This window comes from Danio aesculapii, chromosome 11, assembly GCF_903798145.1.
Source record: "Danio aesculapii chromosome 11, fDanAes4.1, whole genome shotgun sequence".
In the NCBI taxonomy this organism is placed as follows: domain Eukaryota; kingdom Metazoa; phylum Chordata; class Actinopteri; order Cypriniformes; family Danionidae; genus Danio; species Danio aesculapii.
In genome coordinates this window covers 36875051-36898090 of record NC_079445.1, presented here as the reverse complement: position 1 = coordinate 36898090, position 23040 = coordinate 36875051, and the positions used below count along the sequence as shown (strand labels likewise).

The 23040-nt window shown below is 34.1% G+C and overlaps 1 protein-coding gene across 2 annotated transcripts in view; it reads left to right on the top strand.

Moving 5' to 3' along the window:
* Positions 1-22167, top strand: part of zbtb40 (zinc finger and BTB domain containing 40) — a 29612-nt gene extending 7445 nt beyond the window's left edge. Inside the window, exons 6-17 of one of the 2 annotated variants that reach the window (XM_056468776.1) lie at positions 780-951; positions 1027-1163; positions 3052-3247; positions 3359-3477; positions 6666-6825; positions 6934-7305; positions 8866-9072; positions 9165-9329; positions 9807-10021; positions 13622-13781; positions 18845-19062; positions 21500-22167. In XM_056468776.1, coding sequence (XP_056324751.1) covers positions 780-951; positions 1027-1163; positions 3052-3247; positions 3359-3477; positions 6666-6825; positions 6934-7305; positions 8866-9072; positions 9165-9329; positions 9807-10021; positions 13622-13781; positions 18845-19062; positions 21500-21700 — 2322 coding nt within the window. In that variant the 3' untranslated portion in view covers positions 21701-22167. The remainder of the gene's footprint in view (positions 1-779; positions 952-1026; positions 1164-3051; positions 3248-3358; positions 3478-6665; positions 6826-6933; positions 7306-8865; positions 9073-9164; positions 9330-9806; positions 10022-13621; positions 13782-18844; positions 19063-21499) is intronic. The other variant, XM_056468775.1, reaches the window with a different exon arrangement.
* Positions 22168-23040: the final 873 nt, after the last annotated feature.

Below are 23040 nucleotides of genomic sequence, written 5' to 3'. Positions count from 1 at the left end.
TCATTTACACACATACACTACAGACAATTTAGCTTAGCCAATTCACCTCTATCACATGTCTTTGGATTGTTGGGGAAACGGAGCACCTAGAGGAAACCCATGCGAACGCAGGGAGAACTTGCAAACTCCACACAGAAATGCCAACTGACCCAGCCGAGGCTCGAAGCAGCAACCTCCTTGCTATGAGGCGACAGCACTACCTACTGCGGCACCACGTCGCCCCACATGCATGTTTATTATCATTAATATTTTATTTTGCCTAATTTTTTTACTTTATTTTCTTATTAGTTGTCTTGCTTGATATCTTTTTTTTTTGCCTTATTAATCTTTATTTCGACGTGCTATAAATGTAACAGAGGACGAACATAAAAATAACATAAAAATTAATGTAAAAGAATGAAGGACACAATTAAAATAGATTATTTCTGGATACCTTTAATCTATAAATATGTATATGAGTTATATTAGATACATAAATGTAGTCATTTTGTAATGTAAATTCACACAAAGCAAGATCTCATTGATATATTCCATTGAACCAAAGGCTTCTATACATATCTAGTTTATACATGTGGTTACATTTCTTGTAAGCTTAATAGTGCAGCTAAACAAATATTTACCAGTACACAAGTAGTACACACTTATACCACAACTAGGCTAAGCTATAAATGAGCACAGCTGGTGCACACTTGGCCTCAGTTCTCATGTGTACTTCTGAGACTTATTTCTTGTAAAGAGAAAAATAATGAATGGTAGTGAGTGTGTTTGTTTTTCTTAAGGCGCTTCTGCAGTGCTGTTCTGCTCCGTCATCCGCAGAGGTGCTGGAAAACTTGTTATGCAAACTCCGAGAGACATCGATAAGTGAAGAAACGTTTCTGATGCTGCTGAATGAAGTGAAGGAAAATTCCACAGATCTGCTTCAACTCCTTGAAACTCTTAAAAACTCTAGAGGTACGAACAGGAAAAGGACTCAGTGCATTGCATCATACCACATGTATATTTCTAATCACTGCTGCTTTCTGTTAGGTATTACAGCAAAAGACAGCAGTGCGATGGATTTGTTGGGAATGTATCAGAGCAGACTCGTTGAGCTAAATCTGGACCTCCAGCTCATCAAACAAAGCCTTAAAATGGGTCCAGACATGCCTGCAAATGACAGAAAGGTACATGTGCTGCGTTGTAAAATAATTTTTTTTCTTTTTTTTCCAATTCCTTTTTATTATATTTTAACATATATACACATTTCCATGTGTCAGATCCAACACAAACCAAAAAACAAACAAATGAACAAACAAGACAAAAGGCTTCTCAATATTTTACATCAAGATACAATATCACCTCTGTTACTAATCTTCAAGTAAAACATTTCCAAATCCACCACCTTTTAAAAACAGTGTAAAAGATCCCCAAACTCTATCAAAAATTATCTATTTATTTCTTATCATATATGTTATTTTTTCCATTGTCATGTTTGTTACCATCTCTTTCAGCCAACAGCCTATAGTTGGTGCACATATACTTTACCAATTTAAAGAAATAAGCCGTTTCGCTTGTAGAATACATATATTCATAAATATATGCTCCGTCTTTTTTAACTTGATCTCCTTGGGATATAAATGAAATAAAAAAATTAAAGGAGACATTGGTATATTAACCTCCAGAATCTTTGTAAAATAATTTTTTACTCTAAAATTTTACTGTGGATTTAATGTCAGTGAATAGGGTTCAAATTTGCTAATAGCAATGTTTACCCAGTTGATTGATAACATAAAAGTTTACCCAAAAATTTAAAATGACCCCATAATAATAATAATAATTCCTCAGTTGTATATTTAAACATGACATTATAAAAAAACTTGTAATACAAAAATGTTCTGGAATTTTTAAAGGGATAGTTCACTCAAAAAAAAAATCTAATTTGAATTTCCTCACCCTCAAGCTATCCTTGGTTTATATGGCTTTCTTCTTTCAGACAAATAGTTTTTAAAAATTTTAACCATCCATCCATCCATCCATCCATCCATCTATCCATCCATTGATGCTGTATAAAATTGATGGATTGTGTCCCTTTTTAGCAGCTTCTAAAAGCTTATAAATCCATTGTCAAACTAACCCATATGCCACCAGGAGGTCAACACATGTCTTATGAAATGGGGTGTTTTTGTGACAAAAATATTTCTGACGAATGCCCCGAATGCCGCCAACGGAAGTCAATGAAGTGTTTACAATTTAAAAACAGGTGAATTTGTTTTTACAAATGAACAACAAAATCTGCTTCATGCTTTAGATTTACAATGGATTTTTGTGTTTTTAAAAGCATAATAAAAGAGCCATTATCCAGCACCATTATACAGCATGAAAGAGCCAGGATAAAATTGAAAAGTCTTCCGACTGAGACTGTCGCACAGAAAAAAAATCATAAGCACAAGGATGGTTTGAGGGTGAGTAAATTTTGGGGTAATTTTTAATTTTGGGTGAACTATTCCTTTGAGAATTGCTATAAACTTCTTCTAGTTTTCTAAATGGTGTAAATATGCAAATGAGGCATAATTTAAATAAATATGCACTAATTTGCACACAGTTCTGCCACAGAAAGAAATGTGAGCATTTGATAAAATTGTATTAATTATTTTTAACATATTACAGTCAATTATGTAGGAACATATCCTTCGGTATGACCTCCACAATGCAGATGACTAAAACTGTAAAGTTTGTTGTAAGAGCTGCTGAAGTGCAAGTTTATGGCTCAGTGCAAGAGAAAAATAATATTGAGAAAACAAACTTTAAAATTTGTATAGCAATTGAAATCTACAGACACAATTGGATAAAGAGCAATAAAAGAACCACTTAACAGCGGTGTATTTTGTGTTCTATTGCCCATTAGACTGAACAAACACTCTAAGAGACAAACACTCTAAAAAAAGGCTAATCTCAAATTAAATGGTGCATTAAAAACTGGTTGTTGTTTTTTGTGGCATTTTCTACACTGAAAAAAAATCTGTGTAAAAGTGGTGTTTTTGCAGTGTCTTGACTGTATTTCTATGTATTCAGTGTATTGAAGGTCTGCTGGGAGAGAAAGCAGATGCTGTGGTGTTTGAAAGGCTGATATTAGCAGCGCTGGATGGTTCACTGCAGGCCGTCACTGTGTGGAGGATTCTCTTCTGGACAGAAACACACAATCCAGAGCTGCAGATCCTCATGCATGAGCTCAAGGAGAAACCAGACGCTCAGAAACTTCTCCAAACCAGTGAGAGTCAAACAAATTCTCAGTCACTGAGAGTCCTGAGAAAATATGGGCATTTATTAAGTTCACTGTTTGTGCCTAAATCTTGCACCATCATGTTTTTTTCTTTTGTAGTTAAAGACATAGATGTGCTGTTCAAGCACAAGTCACTCATTCTGGAAACGATCAGTGATTTCACACTGCTTGAACAAGGTTTGAATGCAATGGATCATGGGACAGAGAAAGTTACTGAGGTAAGAAATCGAGGAAAATATACTAAAATGATGCAGTCTGTCCCAATCTGTATTCTTCTATTTACATATTATCTAACCCAGGCTCATTCTGAAAACGTACCTCTTTATACATTTCTGGAGTGCGCCAAATCCGTCCCAAGAGCTACTGTTTTTGCAGTTTTTGTTTTCGTAAATCCACCAGTAGCCACTGTGTCAGTTTTTTGAGATCTCAAATTTCTCTCAGCAGCTAATTTAGGGAGCACAGGATAGGAGTAATGTGTTCAAACTTGCGTGTGCCAGTAAGAAGCCTAGCGGCTGCATTATAGACAACTTGAAGACGATTTATATAGGATTGGCCAATATCCACATTAATTCTGTTACAGTAGTCCAAGCGTGATAATACAAGAGCATGGATTACAGTTTTTTTTACAGACGCTGGGACACATTTCTCAATACTTAAGTCACTTTTGCAAAACTATTCACACAGTGAGCACAACAGAAGTCTATGTGGGCTAAACTGACAATCAATTCTCATTGTTTTGGCACAAAATGCATTCAATGACTACATCTCTCAAATTTCATCAATTTTTTTCTCACACAGACACAACAACTGCCAAAAATCTGTGCATGTACAGGACATTTTGCACGTGCTTACTGTTTTCAAAACTGTTAAACTTATGTTCAAAACAATAACATAATGCAAAACTGAATAAGAGCAAAATTCAACAGCAATATTTTATTGAAACATATTTCAAAAATGCAGTTTAACCAGCCAGATTACCATTAAGGGTTAAGGGTGTATTTATTCTTTTGCACAATGCTGTGAATAAATTAAAATTGCAAAGAGCATATGCAGTAAAAATGTGAAACATATATATTGAGTGTCTTGTACTCAGACACCTCACTAAATGCAGTAATGTCTAACTTTACTGTAGTTTTCAAATGGCTGTACAGATAGTATATAGAGCTGTCTTGAGCATTTTCAGAAAGTGTCACCAAAATCTGACTTTTTTGCATTGAAAAAAAATGTAGAGTAAACTGTCATAATGAAAACACGACAGCCATCTGACTATCTTGTTCATAAACAATGGTGTCAGGACTTTTCATCTTGATGACACTGACACTTTCATTGACATCAATACTTGCGTTTGAGGAAGGAGCTCTCCATTTTGAGCAAGTGACACACTTTTGCAGGTTATCAACTAGGTTTTGCAGTTTGTACTAATTGTTTTGAGAAATGCATTAACTGTTGTGCAAATGTAAATAGTGTTGTGAGAAATGCACCAAAGCCACTGAGAAAAACTGTAATGTGGACACTAAAATACGACGCCTCATCTAGTATATAAACCACAATAGAATTTAGTTTAGTTTAGTTTATTTATACATAAAGTGCAGTAAAACAACAGTTGTTGACCAATTTGCTGTACAATCCTAAAAGCAAATGATCAAAACTAGACAGCAACAGATAAAACAGCATAGAATACAACAATCAATTCTCATTGTTTTGGTACAAAATGCATTCAGTGACTACATCTCTCAAATTTCATCAATTCTTTTTTCACTCTGTCACAACAACTGCCAAAAATCTGTGTACGTACAGGACATTTTGCACGTGCTTACTGTTTTCAAAACTGTTAAACCTATGTTCAAAACAATAACATAATGCAAAACTGAATAAGAGCAAAATTCAACAGCAATATTTTATTGAAACATATTTCAAATCTAAAAATGCAGCTTAACCAGCCAGATTAACTATTACTATTGTAGCTGTATCAGTGGATGGTGTGTATACAAATACTTGTATTTTGGAATTACCTAGTCCTAGTGCAAAAAAAAATAAGCAACATAAAATATTGAGGAATTCTGCATCATGTCTGATTCATTCCAGTAACATATTGCAGTTATAAACAATCTATATTATAAACAGTTATAAACAGAGATGTGTGCTTGTTGTACACAAGAATACACTGTGTAATGCTACATGTTGTTAGTGTTTTTAGGTCATTGTTTTGTGGGTGACAAAGTGTGTTTGTCGGCTGTCAACCTTTGCTAGTGTTCTGGAAGAATGAGTTTATTTGAGACCTGAATAAAGGGTTTTGGTTGTTGTAGTGCATTTTGAATGTGAAATGAACTGCTTTTCCAAGCTGAAACTCGGTTAGGAGAATTTTGTGAAGAGTTTTGCAAAGTGACCTAAGAATTGAGAAATGTGTCCTAGCGTCTGTAAAAAAACGATAATCTCTCGATTTCCACACAAGTTAAAAAGCCTTTCACTTAGGCTAATAATTTGTGCTGGGAAAAACAAGACTTAACTACTGCATTACCTGGTTGTCAAATAGAAGGTCAGAATCCAGTTTTAATGCAGTTGGATAAATAGTCCAACATTTGATTCAGCTTTCCAGAGCCAGCTAGAAGTCCAAAAACAATTGCCTCAGTCTTCTTCTTATTTAGTTTTGACATCCAAGTCCTAACCTCTGTGCCTGTGCCAGTTTCTGCAGAGCTGCCGGAGAGCTGATGGAGAGCTGGAGTCAGTTCTTCAGACTGTGGACAGAGTTTTGAGTCGTGATTCTGAGTTTGCCAGTCCTAAGGCAAAGATGCTATTTTAAAAAGCAAAAATAATATATATTTTTCTTTTGATATCCGAAGACATGTGTGGACATGAAGCGGAGCTCTGTTTTACAATTTAATGCTTGCATCTGTCAGGTCTTCTATATCACAAAAACACTGAGCAATTTGGGGAGCGATTATTTCTGTTGTTTTTATTATTAAACTTTTGTTATTATATATTTTTTTGTTATTATTTTACTATTATTTAAATTTTAACAATAATAATAATAATAATAGTTACAAAATAATATAAAAAATGTAATTTTTTTAGAATAAACAGCAAAAAATCAGTCCAATGCACTCGAAAAATTTGGAAAAATATTTAAAAAAGACCTTTTTAAAAGATTTTTCAACATTTTTAAAGTGCCTTGGACTGATGCCTCAGTCTTCTTCTCATTTAGTTTTGACATCCAAGTCTTAACCTCTGGCTAACAGCCAGACAGTATACACAGCCCGGCACTCTCATTTTGCTTAAGAGGCACGTAGATTTGCATGTCATCAGTGTAAAAGTGATACAATAGACCATACTTCCTAAATATTGAGCCCAAGGGAAACATACAAACCGAACAGAGCATTATTATAAAAGATACTTTTGCCTGTGCCAGTTTCTGCAGAGCTGCCGAAGAGCTGATGGAGAGCTGGAGTCGGTTCTTCAGACTTTGGACAGAGTTTTGAGTCGTGACTCTGAGTTTGCCAGTCCTCTGTGCCAGCTGATGTGTGCCAACCTGAAGAGCTTCCCTCAGCTGTCGGCTCTCAAACAAACCGGTGAAGATCCTTTCTGTGATTTGATATTTCTGTTCATGTGATGATAAGGATAGAAAACCTAAACATTTAAACAATACAAAATCAGCTTTTATGGTCCTGTTTTTAAAGCAGGACTTGTGTCTGAGTCAGAGTGTCCTGGTAAAGCTGAGGTTGAGCGAGGAGGATCTGCTGTAGACTCTGAGGATGAGGATGATGAAGACTGTAATAGCACAGGCCGAAGGAAACCTGTGCTGGTGTCCTACAGCTGTGACTGGTGCAGGAAGACGTTTGACTTTAAGTGTCGTCTGATAAAGCATAAGAAAGGCTGTGCTCTGGCGCCAGGGAAAGAGCAGCGCTGCGGCGAGTGTTCAATGGCCTTTCCAACACTCAAGAGTCTCAATCAGCACTGTGTGGAAACACACGGCGGCCCTCCAGCTAAGAAGAAGAAGACCGAGCATGTGGCCTGCGACATGTGCGACAAGACCTTCAAACACTCCTCAGGTATATATATATACATTTTATTGTTGTTTAATACTAAGCAATTTTTGATGAAAATACTAATTTAAATAATTAATGCATGAATTAATATTTAAAAGCAAATCATAAGCACGACAATGACATTTGATTAGAATTGCTCATTGAATTTGCTAATTAAAATGACTAATAATAATTAATTAATAATATTAATATGCAAATGAAAACACTTCTATGCAAAGAGTAAAAATGCAACTACATCTGCAACATAGTAATATAATTAATTGATTGTATTATTATGTGCTAATGCAAATACTTTTTTATTAATTATATTAGTATTAATAACAATTAATGCTGTTGTTTTTATTATTAAGCTTTTGTTTTTGAAGCTAAAAACTAAAATGATTGTACAATTATTTACATTTAAATGATACTAATAATTATAAAATAATATAAAAATGACACAGTAGAAAAATATTAATATAATAATGAAAACAATAATACAAAAATAATACACTATAATGCTATAAAAACAATATAAATACACTGATTAAAATATATGTTCATTATTATTTGTTTTGTTGTTAGTGTTATTATTAGCATATGTATTTTTGATTAAATAATAGTATTAATTAAGTAACAAATAATCAATACATTTTCGATTGCTGATACATTTTTAGTAGGGTATCATGACATTTCAAGAATCATCAAACTTTAATCTAAAAATGGCCAAAGACACAGTTTTAAAAAGCAAAAATTATATATATTTTTTCTTTTGATATCCGAAGACATGTTTGGACATAAAGCAAAGCCCTGTTTTATGCTTTAATGTTTGTATCTGTCAGGTCTTCTATCTCAAACACACTGAGCAATTTGTGGACCGATTATTTCTGTTGTTTTTATTATTAAACTTTTGTTGTTGAAGCTAAAAACTAATATTATTGTACTATTGTTTAAAATTTAATAATAATAATAATAGTTACAAAATAATATAAAAAATAATATTTTTTAGAAAAAACTGCAAATATCAGCCCAAGGCACTTGAAAAATGTGGAAAAATATTTTTTAAATTTGCATTTAATTAATAATAATAATTAACAATTATTAATATATAATAATAATAATAATAATAATTTATATTTTTCCACATTTTTTGAGTGCCTTGGACTAATTTTTGCTGTTTATTCTGATGAATCCTTTACCCAAAGAGCACCGACACATTATTTAGCCTTTAATTTTGAAGAATTTTTAGTTTTTCAATATAATAATGAAAACAATAATGCACAATAATACTATAAAACAATATATATATATACACACACACACTGATTAAAATAATTGTTCATTGTTTATTCATTCTGATATTAGTATTATTATTAGATTATTTATCATTAATTAATTAACAAATAATGAATAACTTGTAATGTTTATTAGCAGTTACATTTTTGTTTTAGGTCTGTAAAATGCCAAGAATCTGCAAACTTCTGTTCAAAAATTCCATTTAAAAAAAGCAAAAATCTAAATTAATGTTAATATTCAGACATGTTTTCAGTCCTGTTTTATGCTTTCAGTGTTTGTATCTTTCAGGTCTATTGTATCACAAGCGCACGGAGCACTTTGAGGAGCGCCCGTACGCCTGTGAGGAGTGTGGAGCCAAATTCGCTGCCACCTCATCTTTAAAGAATCACATGCGTCTTCACACCGGAGAAAAGCCCTTCCACTGCAAACACTGCGACATGAGCTTCTCCGTGGCCGCCGCTCTGTCCTACCACACCAAGAAGAAGCACGCAGAGGGTGCCATGCTTTCACTGCTCTTTTAACATTTCAGGCTTTTAAGTGGAAACATGATGGCAATGTGTCTGAAATTGTGTGTAATGAAATTGCAGGTAAAATGTACTGCTGTCAGTACTGCTCGGCCTCATTCGCACAGTCTATTGAACTGACACGTCACGTCCGCACACACACCGGAGACAAACCGTACGTCTGCAGAGAGTGTGGGAAAGGCTTCAAACAGGCCAACGGATTATCTGTGCATTTGCAGAACTTTCACAGTAAGCAAATTCTCACATTTAACTCTGCATTAAACTCTAATGTGGGCGGGGTGGTGACGCAGTGGGTAGCGATGTCGCCTCACAGCAAGAAGGTCGCTGGTTCAAGCCTCGGCTGGGTCAGTTGACATTTCTGTGTGGAGTTTCCATGTTTTCCCCATGTTCACATGGGTTTCCTCCGGGTGCTCTGGGTTCCCTCACAAATCCAAAGACATATAGGTGAATTGGGTTAGCTAAATTGTTCGTAATGTATGTGTGTGAATGAGAGTGTATGGATGTTTCCCAGTGATGGGTTGCAGCTGGAAGGACATTCGCTGCATAAAACATATGCTGGATAAGTTGGCGGTTCATTCTGCTTTGGTGAACCTTGATTAATAAAGGGACTAAGCCGAAAAGAAAATGAATGAAGGAATAAACACTAATGCAGAAAATTTATTAGTAGCCATAATGTGATTTAAAATAATTGATCTGTCTCATCAGACATTACAGAGCCGCACGACTGTCAGAAATGCAGAGTGAGCTTCTCTTCTCTGGATGAACTTCGACAGCACATTCAGGAGGTTCATCCCAAAGAGCTGCACCAGTGTCCCGAATGCAGCAAGATCTTCAGCAGCGAAGGCGCTTTGGAGAAACACATGAACATTCATGACGGCAGCAAACCCTACAGCTGCAAGACCTGCAACAAGTCCTATCAGGTCACAACAGCACACCACTTTTCTGCAGTTTCACTTTGCTTTTGAAGGCAATTTGTTTTTGCACATAACTTATTTAACATTTGAAATACACAGAACATTATATGAACAATTCACCCTTCATTCATTTTCTTTTCGGCTTAGTCCCTTTATTAATCCGGGGTCGCCACAGCGGAATGAACCACTAACTTATCCAGCACGTTTTACACAGTGGATGCCCTTCCAGCTGCAACCCATCTCTGGGAAACAATATGAACAATTTGTATATTTAAAATGTTTATATTTTTTATATGAAAATATTTAGCGATAAACCCCATTCTTCAGTGTTACGTTTATCCTTTGGAAATCATTATAATTTGCAGATTTGCTACTCAAGAAACATTTTTTATTGTTATCAGTTTTGAAAACAGAATTACTTATTAAAGAATTATATTATATTATATTATATTATATTATATTATATTATATTATATTATATTATATTATATTATATTATATTATATTATATTATATTATATTATATTAAATATTTCTAATAAAATATTTATATTAATACTGATTATTTGTTTAATATAATATTGAATTATTATAACACTGTGATTATTTATTTAAACATTTGTTTATAAAAATATATAGAATTCCATGATCATTATATATTAATTCATAAATGACTATAGCATATACATTACTCATTATTATTCATTTTGAATACATGCAAAGTATAACAGTAATCATAATTATTATTAGTATAACAATACAATAGTAACAAGTTTTTGTATTAAGCTAATATGCTGATGAAAACCATTGTTATTTATCTACTTGAGTCATAATTGAATTGAGTAATAATTTAATAATAATAAATTCAAATTTTATTTGTCACAGACACAGTCATGCACAGTACGATATGCAGGGAAATGCTTATGTAATCACCGGTGAACCACCTTATTAAAATGCACATATTATTCGCATATATTAATAAAAGGCACATATTATTCGCATATATTAATAAAAGGCACATATTATTCGCATATATTAATAAAAGACACATATTATTCGCATATATTATTAAAAGGCACATATTAGTCGCATAAATTAATAAAAGGCACATATTATTCGCATATATTATTAAAAGGCACACATTATTTGCATATATTATTAAAATGCACATATTAGTCGCATATATTATTAAAAGATACACATTATTCGCATATATTGTTAAAAGGCACATATTATTCGCATATATTATTAAAAGGCACATATTATTCGCATATATTATTAAAAGACACACATTATTCGCATATATTATTAAAAGATACACATTATTCGCATATATTGTTAAAAGGCACACATTATTCGCATATATTATTAAAAGACACACATTATTCGCATATATTATTAAAAGGCACATATTATTCGCACATATTATTAAAAGACACATATTATTCGCATATATTATTAAAAGGCACATATTATTCGCACATATTATTAAAAGACACATATTATTCGCATATATTATTAAAAGGCACATATTATTCGCATATAATATTAAAAGACACATATTATTCGCATATACTATTAAAAGACACATATTATTCGCATATATTATTAAAATGCACACATTATTCGCATATATTATTAAAAGGCACACATTATTCGCATATATTATTAAAAGACACATATTATTCGCATATATTATTAAAAGGCACATATTATTCGCATATATTATTAAAAGGCACATATTATTCGCATATATTATTAAAAGGCACACATTATTCCCATATATTATTAAAAGACACACATTATTCCCATATAATATTAAAAGACACATATTATTCGCATATATTATTAAAAGGCACACATTATTCCCATATATTATTAAAAGACACATATTATTTGCATATACTATTAAAAGACACTTATTATTCGCAAATATTATTAAAAGACACATATTATTCGCATATATTATTAAAAGGCACATATTATTCGCATATATTATTAAAAGGCACACATTATTCCCATATATTATTAAAAGACACACATTATTCCCATATAATATTAAAAGACACATATTATTCGCATATATTATTAAAAGGCACACATTATTCCCATATATTATTAAAAGACACATATTATTTGCATATACTATTAAAAGACACTTATTATTCGCAAATATTATTAAAAGGCACACATTATTCGCATATATTATTAAAAGGCACTTATTATTTGCATATATTATTAAAAGACACATATTATTCGCATATATTATTAAAAGACACACATTATTCGCATATATTAAAAGGCACATATTATTCGCATATATTATTAAAAGACACATATTATTCGCATATATTATTAAAAGACACATATTATTCGCATATATTAAAAGGCACATATTATTCGCATATATTATTAAAAGACACATATTATTCGCATATATTATTAAAAGACACATATTATTCGCATATACTATTAAAAGACACATATTATTCGCAGATATTATTAAAAGACACATATTATTCGCATATATTATTAAAAGGCACACATTATTCACATATATTATTAAAAGGCACATATTATTCGCATATATTATTAAAAGACACACATTATTCGCATATATTATTAAAAGACACATATTATTCGCATATATTATTAAAAGGCACATATTATTCGCATATATTATTAAAAGGCACATATTATTCGCATATATTATTAAAAGGCACTTATTATTTGCATATATTATTAAAAGACACATATTATTCGCATATATTATTAAAAGACACATATTATTCGCATATATTATTAAAAGACACATATTATTCGCATATATTATTAAAAGGCACATATTATTCGCATATATTATTAAAAGACACACATTATTCGCATATATTAAAAGGCACATATTATTCGCATATACTATTAAAAGACACATATTATTTGCATATATTATTAAAAGACACATATTATTCGCATATATTATTAAAAGACATATTATTCGCATATATTATTAAAAGACACTTATTATTCGCATATATTATTAAAAGACACATATTATTCGCATATATTATTAAAAGACACATATTATTCGCATATATTAATAAAAGGCACATATTATTCACATATATTATTAAAAGACACATATTATTCGCATATATTATGAGAAGGCACACATTATTCGCACATATTATTAAAAGGCACACATTATTCGCATATATTATTAAAAGGCACACATTATTCGCACATATTATTAAAAGGCACACATTATTCGCATATAATATTAAAAGACACATATTATTCGCATATACTATTAAAAGGCACATATTATTCGCATATATTATAGACCAGGGGTCACAAACCCTGTTCTTGGAGAGCTACCTTCCTGCAGAATTCAGCTCCAACCCTAATCAAACACACCTGAACCAATTAATTAGGACCTTAAGCAGCCTTGATAATCACAGACAGGTGTGTATGGTCAGAGCTGCAACTGAAATCTGCAGGAAGGTAGGTCTCCAGGAACAGGGTTGGTGACCTCTGTCTTAGACTGATTTGCATTCTTGCATCACAACTCGTTCTTATTTAGTGTTTGTGTATGTGTTTGTGTTTCAGACTCTGTCAGGTCTGTGGTACCACAACCGTACGGTTCACCCAGAGATCTCCACCAGCCAGACTAACAGATCACTCAAAGCCCTACTGCAGTGTGAGCGCTGTGACAAGAGCTTCACCAGCCGCAACAGCCTGATAAAACACCAGATAACCAACCACACAGGTGAGCATTCATCTCAGACCTCAGCCATTCAAAAACACTTTGCACATAAGACTATTGTATTGCATTTTCATTCAGACTGTCCACTGTTTTTGTGAAGTAATCACATTTATCTCAGACTTCAGCCATTCATTGAACTTTTCAACATTCTTGAATAGGGGTGGGCAATTAATTTTTCAAAGGGGCCACATTAGACTCTGGGGTGGTTTTATGGCCCGTTTCTACTGAGTGGTACGGTGGAACCGTACTGTACCACTTTTTTGGCACCCTTTCGAAAGGGTACCAAACACGAGAAAGGGTACCGAAAGGTGGAGCTAGACGTGCAGCTGAACGCTATTGGTTTTCAGAGATACGTCATTCGCTTATTAACAAGCCAGAATGAAAACAAAAAACCCACCATGTTTAAAATACACAGCGAGAGATTACAGCGGAATTATATATACATATAATAACGAGCCATGGTCGATCCAGGCTCAAACAAACCTTGTCGTCGTCTTGATGAACAGCCACAAAACCATGGAGTAGAGCAGAATCTACTCTGTGCCTCGTAGTTTTTTAAGAGGCAGTCGGAAGCACGAGCGGTTTCGCTTTCTTCCTTGAGTTCACTGCGCATCTATATCTGAAATAACAAACTTCTTGAGCTGATGATAATAATGTGCGCTTGATTATTGACGTGCTTTTGAAACCCAATCCTGTCAGAAACTGACAAACGCGAGACTGAAGCGTGAAAAAGCAAAGGAGAAAAAAGGAGCTCATTATTTTCCAACAAAATGCCATGTATAACTATTATCTTCACCTTTTGGACTAATATGAACTGGGAATGATGGAATTACTGTCTAACAGAGGCTACATGTGCTGCTGAAGATTACAGACACAGATAAGAGGTTTTCACTGACTGTGGGCTACATTTTGTGTTGTTTTTGAACCTGAATAAGGACTAAATGTCTGCTATATGTAGTTCTTCTGTAGTTGGTACCATATCAGAGACTGTAAGGGGCTGTGTGTGTTTATATATGTTCATTTATTTAATATAATTACAAATGTTACAGTAGGCTAATTCAACTGCAGTTATAATCAACTCATGTTCATAGAAAAGTTAGTAATAAACATTATACAGAAGTATTGATGTGTGTAAAGCATCTGTTTTGTAAGAAGTGCTTTTCATATGATATGTGAGCGACCAATACAGCTTTATTGTAGACATTTCCTCGAGCGACAATGACGTCGCCTGAAACTCTGTCATACACCACGCCCACAAAAAGGGTACTCTGGCGTACCAAACCGAACCGTACCGTACCGTACCACTCAGTGGAAACGGGCCTTTGGTAGTGGAAACGCAAGCCTGATAAGGGTGACCTGTACCGACCCAAACTGTACCATACTGTACCAGTCAGTGGAAACGAGCCATTAGAGGGCCAGACCAATGAAGTGAATTTGTTAAACAGTCATAAAAACTCTAAAGTTTATAAAAAGGATCAATTTTACACAATAGTATTTTAAAGACCACAATATCAACTTCATATACATGCCATGGGGTTGTTTGTTTGATTGCTTCACCTTTGTTAATATTTATTCATTCATTTATATATTTTTTATGTTCAGTGAGAGAATTCTAGCCTGTGTTGGGCTGAACAAGTGCACTGAAGTCTGGTTGAATGTGAGATGGATATGTGATGTAATGATCATCATTGAGAGAGGATCTGTATCTGCATTTGTTAAATTGTTAATCTGAGGTAATTAGTCTACCTTTATTACTGTGTAATTACCTTCCCTACCTTTATTACTGTGTCCATAAAAAGTTTGAAGCTGCCTGGTTGGTTTCTGCCACATGACTTGTGGTTTGCTCACGGCACTCTGAAATGTTTAGATTTTTTTCAACTCGCGATGCCTGGAAAACATAAGCGTGATATAGCGTTAATAATTCTGACTTCAACTGTATATGAAAGTCCCCTTTTGTTGACTCGCAATATCAGACCTGCACATTGCAAGGCCCTGTTTGTGGTTGAATTTAAATTAAATAAATACTTCACGTGGGACGATCAGTGGGCCGTATGTGTCCCGCAGGCCGTAAAATGCCCAGGTCTGTTCTAGAAAAACACTCCACACAAACAGTTGAAGAGTAAATTATTCGTCCTCCTGTCAATTTCTTTCTTTTTCAAATATTTCCCAAGTGATATTTAATGCAAGGAATTTTTCACAGTATTTCCTATAATATTTTTTCTTCTGGAGAAAGTCTTATTTGTTTTATTTCAGCTACAATAAATCAGTTTTACATTTTTAAAAACCATTTTAAGGTCAAAATTATTAGCCCCTTTAAGCTATTTATTATAAGCAATATTATTATATTATATTACAATATTATTAACCTCAAGATATTTCTTTTCCGTTTGTCTATAGAACAAACCACCGTTATATAAAGACCTGTCTAATTACCCTAACTTGCCTAATTAACCTAGTTAAGCCTTTAAATGTCACTTTAAGCTGAATACTAGTATCTTGAAAAATATCTAATAAAATATTATTTACTGTCATCATGGCAAAGATAAAATAAATCAGTTATTAGAAATGAGTTATTAAAACTATTATTTATAAATGTGTTGAATAAAATCTTCTCTCCGTTAAACAGAAATTGGAGAAAGAATATAAAAGAATTCGAATTTAACAGGATGCCTAATAATTCAACTTCAACTGTAGGACTATTGTGTTTGAGCAGTTTTGCATTTTTATTCAGCCACTGTTTTTGTACAGTACAGTTGTTTTCATTATGTTACATAATTCCACACAGAACATTTCTAATCTGTATGTTACTACTTTATATTTTGAAATGATACAATCTATTTTTCGGCAGCTAGCTCTTTGCACATCTCACTTAGTCATCCACTGAAACTAAGCAGGGCTGCACCCAGTCAGTACCTGGATGGAGACCACATGGGAAAGCTAGGTTGCTGCCGGAAGTGGTGTTAGTGAGACCAGCAGGGGGCGCTCAACCTGTGGTCTGTGTGGGTCCCAGCGCCCCAGTATATTGATGGGGACTCTATACTTCTCAGTGAGCACATTTCGTTTGAGACATTAAAATGAGGTCTTGACTCTCTGTGGTCGTTAAAAATCCCAGGATGTCCTTCAAAAGAATAGGGTTTTAACCCCAGCATCCAGACCAAATTTACCCACTGGCCTCTGTCTATCATGGCCTCCTATCCATCCCCATATCATAATTGGCTTCATCACTCTGTCTCCTCTCCACCAATCAGCTGGTGTGTGGTGTGTGGGCTGGTGCAATATGATTGCCGTCGTGTCATCCAGGTGGATGCTGCAGTGTGGTGGATAAGGAGATTCCCCCAATGTGTAAAGCGCTTTGAGTGTCCAGAAAAGCGCTATATAAATGTAAGCAGTTATTATTACTATTATTATTATTATTAAATGTAAAATTAACTCAAAAATCTGAATCTGCAGGTTTGGTTGTAAACAAGACTTAAAGTCTGCATGAACCGGAAGCTGCGACCATTTTTTATTTTTTCCTATTGTGACGCAGTTCCTAGAGAAACAGAATAATAAATGAGAAAACAGTGGGCATGGCTTGTTTTTTCTACTGCAAGCTGATTAGATGTAGTAAACTAGGCATTTCATTCAGAAAGATTAGGGAAAAGAGTTTTGGGAGAGTTATTACAACCAAAGTGTATAGAATCTCCAAGAGGTGACACTCTGTTGCTGTTTGGGAAACAGCCACTAGATGCCGCTAGTGTCACGCGGCGGCCATTTTAGAATGAAAATTCCAATAAAACAACAGCACTGATAACTAACACTTGACAGAATGAATGAAAATATTGAGTTAAAATGAGTACATCCCCTTTGAAAAGTAACATTTTAAAATCGCAATGTAAACAGACAATTTTCAAAATGTTGACAAGATTAAGTTTAATACATCTGATATCCAAAATATCTGTTTCACAAATAACATGAAAGGTTGACAAAATAACTTAATTACTTTTTTTTTTGTTTGTTTTGTTTTACTCAAATTAGGGTGAAAACAATAATGAGTATACACAACAAATACTACATTACCTGGTAGTTTGTATGGGCTCCATGATTATTAATGACAGCATTAAAAATCTTGACTATATATATATATATATATATATATATATATATATATATATATATATATATATATATATATATATATATATATATATATAACATATATAGATTTTATAAGTAGCTTTTTAAATAAAAACTGTACTAGTCTTTTTTAATAGACAACACTGGAAAAAAATACTATGTACTATTATAATATAAAACTCCAATCAAAAGTACTGTAAATCTGATATCAGCATCCCATTTTGAAAGTCATGTTAATTTAATGTAGCATATCAGTATTAATGTGTATTATGCCAGTGCGTAAACTAATAAATTAAAGTAATTTAAAGTAATTTCACCTAAAAGTGACAGCAAGAAAACAAGCATGGTTAATATATAAAACATTAAGTCTGTAAAATAAACTATTAAAAGTGCTGATGATCACCAGTCTATGATTTTAAGTGTTGTATTGTCGTCTTTCAGGTTGTATTTCAGCTTTGATGCGCTTTTTAAATGAATAAATAAAAAACAAAGCAGCTGCTTGCCAACGCGACAGCAGTAAGCGGAATCGCTGGGCGCTGCTGTTGCAATGGAACGTTCTATTGAGTGTGATTCTCGATTCTAAGCTCTTTGTTACAACCTAACAAACACCTCCTTCTTGTCATTTCTGTTTGATGTCAAAATCGACAGTAGGAGGGGCGTGGTTGAGGATGTTAGCCACACCCACTCCCTCAGACAGACGTAATCTGAGAATTTAACTGAAAACAAACAGGAAGTGCATTTTCAGATTTCAATTTTAGATTACAAGATCAAATTATTTTTTTTCTTCTTAATGACATCACCACAAAACTACGAGCTTACAAAATCAACATGGTTAGTTTTCATTTCATTTATACCTAAATATTTTAAAAAATGAAGATTGATGCATCTCTAGTACTAGTACTGACCCTTCGTTTGTGTGTACGTGTCCATGTGTTTGTGTGTGTGTTCAGAGGTGCGCGTGTGGAAGTGTGTGAGTTGTGACTGTTCTCTGTCCAGTGAGCAGGAGCTCCAGCATCATGTTTGCAGTGTTCAGACTCCCGCGCTCTTCAGCTGTATGGTCTGTTCACTTCACTTCCCCTCTGAGCCTGACTTCCAGCAGCACTTCCTGTCCAAACACCTCCAACTCGTGCAGGATGAAGCGCAGCCACAGAGCTCCGCTTCACAGACGGTGAACACACACACACACACACACAACTTAACATCTCCACAGGGCAGAAAATGGGCTCTTATTTCATGCCTGATTTGAATATAAAGTTGAAGACACAATTATTCACCTTCCTGTGATATTTGAACCATTTTTTAAATCTTTACGTTTAAATTATATTTAAATTGAATATTTAAAGGGTCACGAAACAGCAAAACACATTTTTCGCGATGTTGACAGTCATATATGTGTCCCACGTTGCTAAAAAACCCTATTAGGACACATATGTTTAGCTAACAAGTGAAAATTGGTTGTTTTAGCGTTATTTCAAGCAAATTCGTTTAAAAAGAAATTTTGAAGTTGTGTCACGGTGGTTAGATCCATGTGTAAATTTCAGCGTGGAGACTGGATGTCTGTACCGGCGAGTACAACATGACGTCTTTGAGTTTTTAACATTAATTCATGAGAAAGGCTTAATTCAATTCAATTGATTCAAACCAATCAGCGCGCTCTATTGTGAATTAGGCGCAACTTCATTAATATGCATGAGATAGCTTCGAAGACTTTTACCTGTTACAGTGTTCAGGCGACAGAGAGACGCCATGTTGTGTTGCCAACCGTAATTAAAACAAGTAGTAGAAGAATTGTTCGGAGACATGGGTCGTCAGTGTTGTGTTTATAAATATGCCGCAACGAAGGTTTTGTTTCCATTTTGCTGTAATGAGAGCATCGCTCGCGTGTGGACCTTACAGTGGTCTGCTAACACGCCACAAAAATTTGTTTGTAAGGAACATTTTTTACCAGAGAGCTTTTTCGCATGAAATCCGGATTTGCCGCTCGTCTTCTTTTCAAAAAAGACACGGTTCCAGGTGGTGTTGATTGTCCTGTCTCTATGGATTTGGTAAGTATGTGATCAGTGTTCTTTGTTTATGTTTATTCAGATAGTAAAGTTAGTTCGTATCGTCAGCGATACTCTTTCAGTTTTTAAAGACACACCTTAGTCAAAATAATTTAGTTACTAAGTTTACAGTAATATCACTACAATATTATGGACTGAAAGATCCGCTGGAAATGCTGCTCTCCAAATGTAAACATGTGAACAGCTTAATCAAGCTATTACCGTCGAGTAGGATTTTCGCCGTGTATGATTTTCGCTGCTTTTCGTGACAGAATACTCTATACACACACGGCCGTTTTGACGTTATTCTCTGCACCTACCAAGTTAGTAAAGGACCACAGACACCTGCATCGCCAAATGGGGAGGGTTTTTTTCTCCCATTCGGCGTGCGGTATCAAATTCCATTAAAACTACACTCCTCCAGCAGTTCCTCACATCTTGTTTGTAACAGGGAGCATGCATGAAATGTTCCTGAATGAAAGTGAAAGTGCCAAACGGCAGTTAAATTCGACAAATTAAGAATGAAACACCCGAAATTACATGAAACTCTAGAGGAAATATGGATAGCGTGGTGACGCAATGACGTTAATCGAATTATGTGCTATAGCATGTAATATTAAATGTCATATTATTGTCTTATTCAGATTAAAATAATTCCATTACTGATGGCCATGTAAACATAGGCTGCATTTACTCTGCAGATCTTGATGGTCAATTCCGATTTTGTGACTGTATCCGATTTTTTTGATGACCTGCTTACATCATCTTTTAAAAGTGACTCGTATCCCATCGTCTGCATTTACACAGCACACGGCAAAGGCGTAATGACCAGGAAAAAAAGAGCGGGCGCTGACTAACAGCTGATAATTAAAGAGGGCTCTTTTCTCCATTCCTGTATGTAATCTGTTCGCAGCTTTTGACAAGCTGTTTTACTCTAGTTTATGACAGAACGGCTCTCATTTGGCCGTCTTCTTTTCACATATAGGCTTTTTTAAACCTTTAGGCATCTTAATGTAATGTCTATGGCGTGATTTGTGCACGTGATGTATGCTCTAGTTTTATATTAGTTTATATTGGTTACGTGGCGGACATTGCGCTCTCTCGCTCTCGTTAACATGCTTAAATACATGTGCTATGAGACAATGTAAAAGCTGTTTAAGTCCTAGTGTATGAGATTTAAGGTTTGCGACTCGTTATTCGCTATGGTTTTTAATGATGCGCGACTCGCATTGACAGGTGAAAATCCGATTTACCTGCTTACACTGCAGACACGAGAACACAGATCCGATTCATATCGGAAAAAAATCTACATATGAACAAGGCCTGAATCTGATTTGAGTGAATCCATATGATTTGTTCCTGCTTACACGTACATGGCCATATGCGATCTGTGCCACATGAGAGTAAACAATCGAAATTGAGTCAATTGAACAGTGCAGTGTAAATGCAGACATAGTCACTGTCTTCCCTGTGTCTGAGTTTGTGTTACCACTGTGAAAATCAGCGTGTGCACGTACTGAAACTCCCCTTTTCATGCAAACCCTAAATGTAAATGTTTTGCAGGTGGTTCAGTGTGAAGCTGCAGCAGATCCAGCAGTGGAGCAGGTGATAAACCTCCATCAGTCCCAGAGCGAGTCTTCCCAGCAGGTGTTTGTGGCTCTGGCTGATCAACAGGAGACTCCAGGCGGATCAGGAATGGTGGCGGTGAGCATGGAGGATCTGCTGAACGGTACCGTCACACTCATCTGTGAACAGAGCCAATGAACACACTCCTCCTCTAACACTGCAGTACAGCTCACACCAATCTTTATTCATTCATAGGAGTTTTAATAAACAAAAAGGGTCACGATTTGTGTTTCTCTCATGGAGAATCAAGCAGTCAGAAATCCATTTTCAAAAATACCTCACCATGATGTCTGCGTCTTCACACTGGAAGAAAAGGATTTTGCTGGTTGTTTGAACTACTTATTTAAAATGAGACAAAATAACACAAATTTTGAGGGTTATTTTTGGGACAACATAATTGTTTATGATCAGTCCACTTATGTGTTTTGTTTGTGTTGGAACATCATGAATTGTGTGCATTTTATACAGTGTTTGATGGGTTTTTTTGTGGCGCCTTTATTAATTTATTAAAATGTTCTGACATACACAAACAGACATACAAAACATTAACCACCTCAGATGATTTTGTGTTTGTTATGTGCATTAATAAATCAATCATGAATGTTTTTCTGATTTTGACAAGAATGCTAAACTTTTCATTGCATATAAATATGATTTAAACAACGTCAAACACATCACAAGAAACAGATTTTGCTTATATATATATATATATATATATATATATATATATATATATATATATATATATATATATATATATGTTTTTCAGCAGTAACAACATGACACGCTTCTTTTGTAAATTGTGCTTAACTTTATTTTACAGAAATACATTTATACGAAAAACCATAAAACCCTTTTTTAAAGCATAGAGTAAAATACTCAAAATATCTATTTATTAAGTTGATATGCCCATAATTCATACTAGACAACCCTGAGTCTTTGTTTGTTACATTCACATTAGCGTAGCTTTAACAACCTGACTACATTTCGTCACCTCAGAATTATAAGGTTGTATCTGACATTTTTGTCAAAATTGAGTTATTGACATATTCTTATTAAATGACAACTTATTTACATTATGGGATGCTTTTTTATAAGTTGTTTACATTTTAAGACTTTTTATTTAAAAAACAAATGTTACACACATACTGTTTGCTATATGCAATGCAAAAACTTTGAAGCTCAACATCTCAAAAATCATTCAGAACGCAGACAGAACTTTATAACTCCAAGGTGGCAGTTCATTAAAAATGCAACAGAAACTTGCAAACAGTCTGGATGAAGGATGATCCACAGCACTGCACAAAACCAAGAATGAATGCAGCACATCAATAATACAGGCATAAATAAAACAACTAATCTGCTTCTGACTTTACAAATAAAGCTTCAGATGTTACGTTCATTTTACTGTCTCACAGATAAAATATGCACAATTTAAGCATCATAGCCATTAGCATTTTTAATCATGCATATTTGGC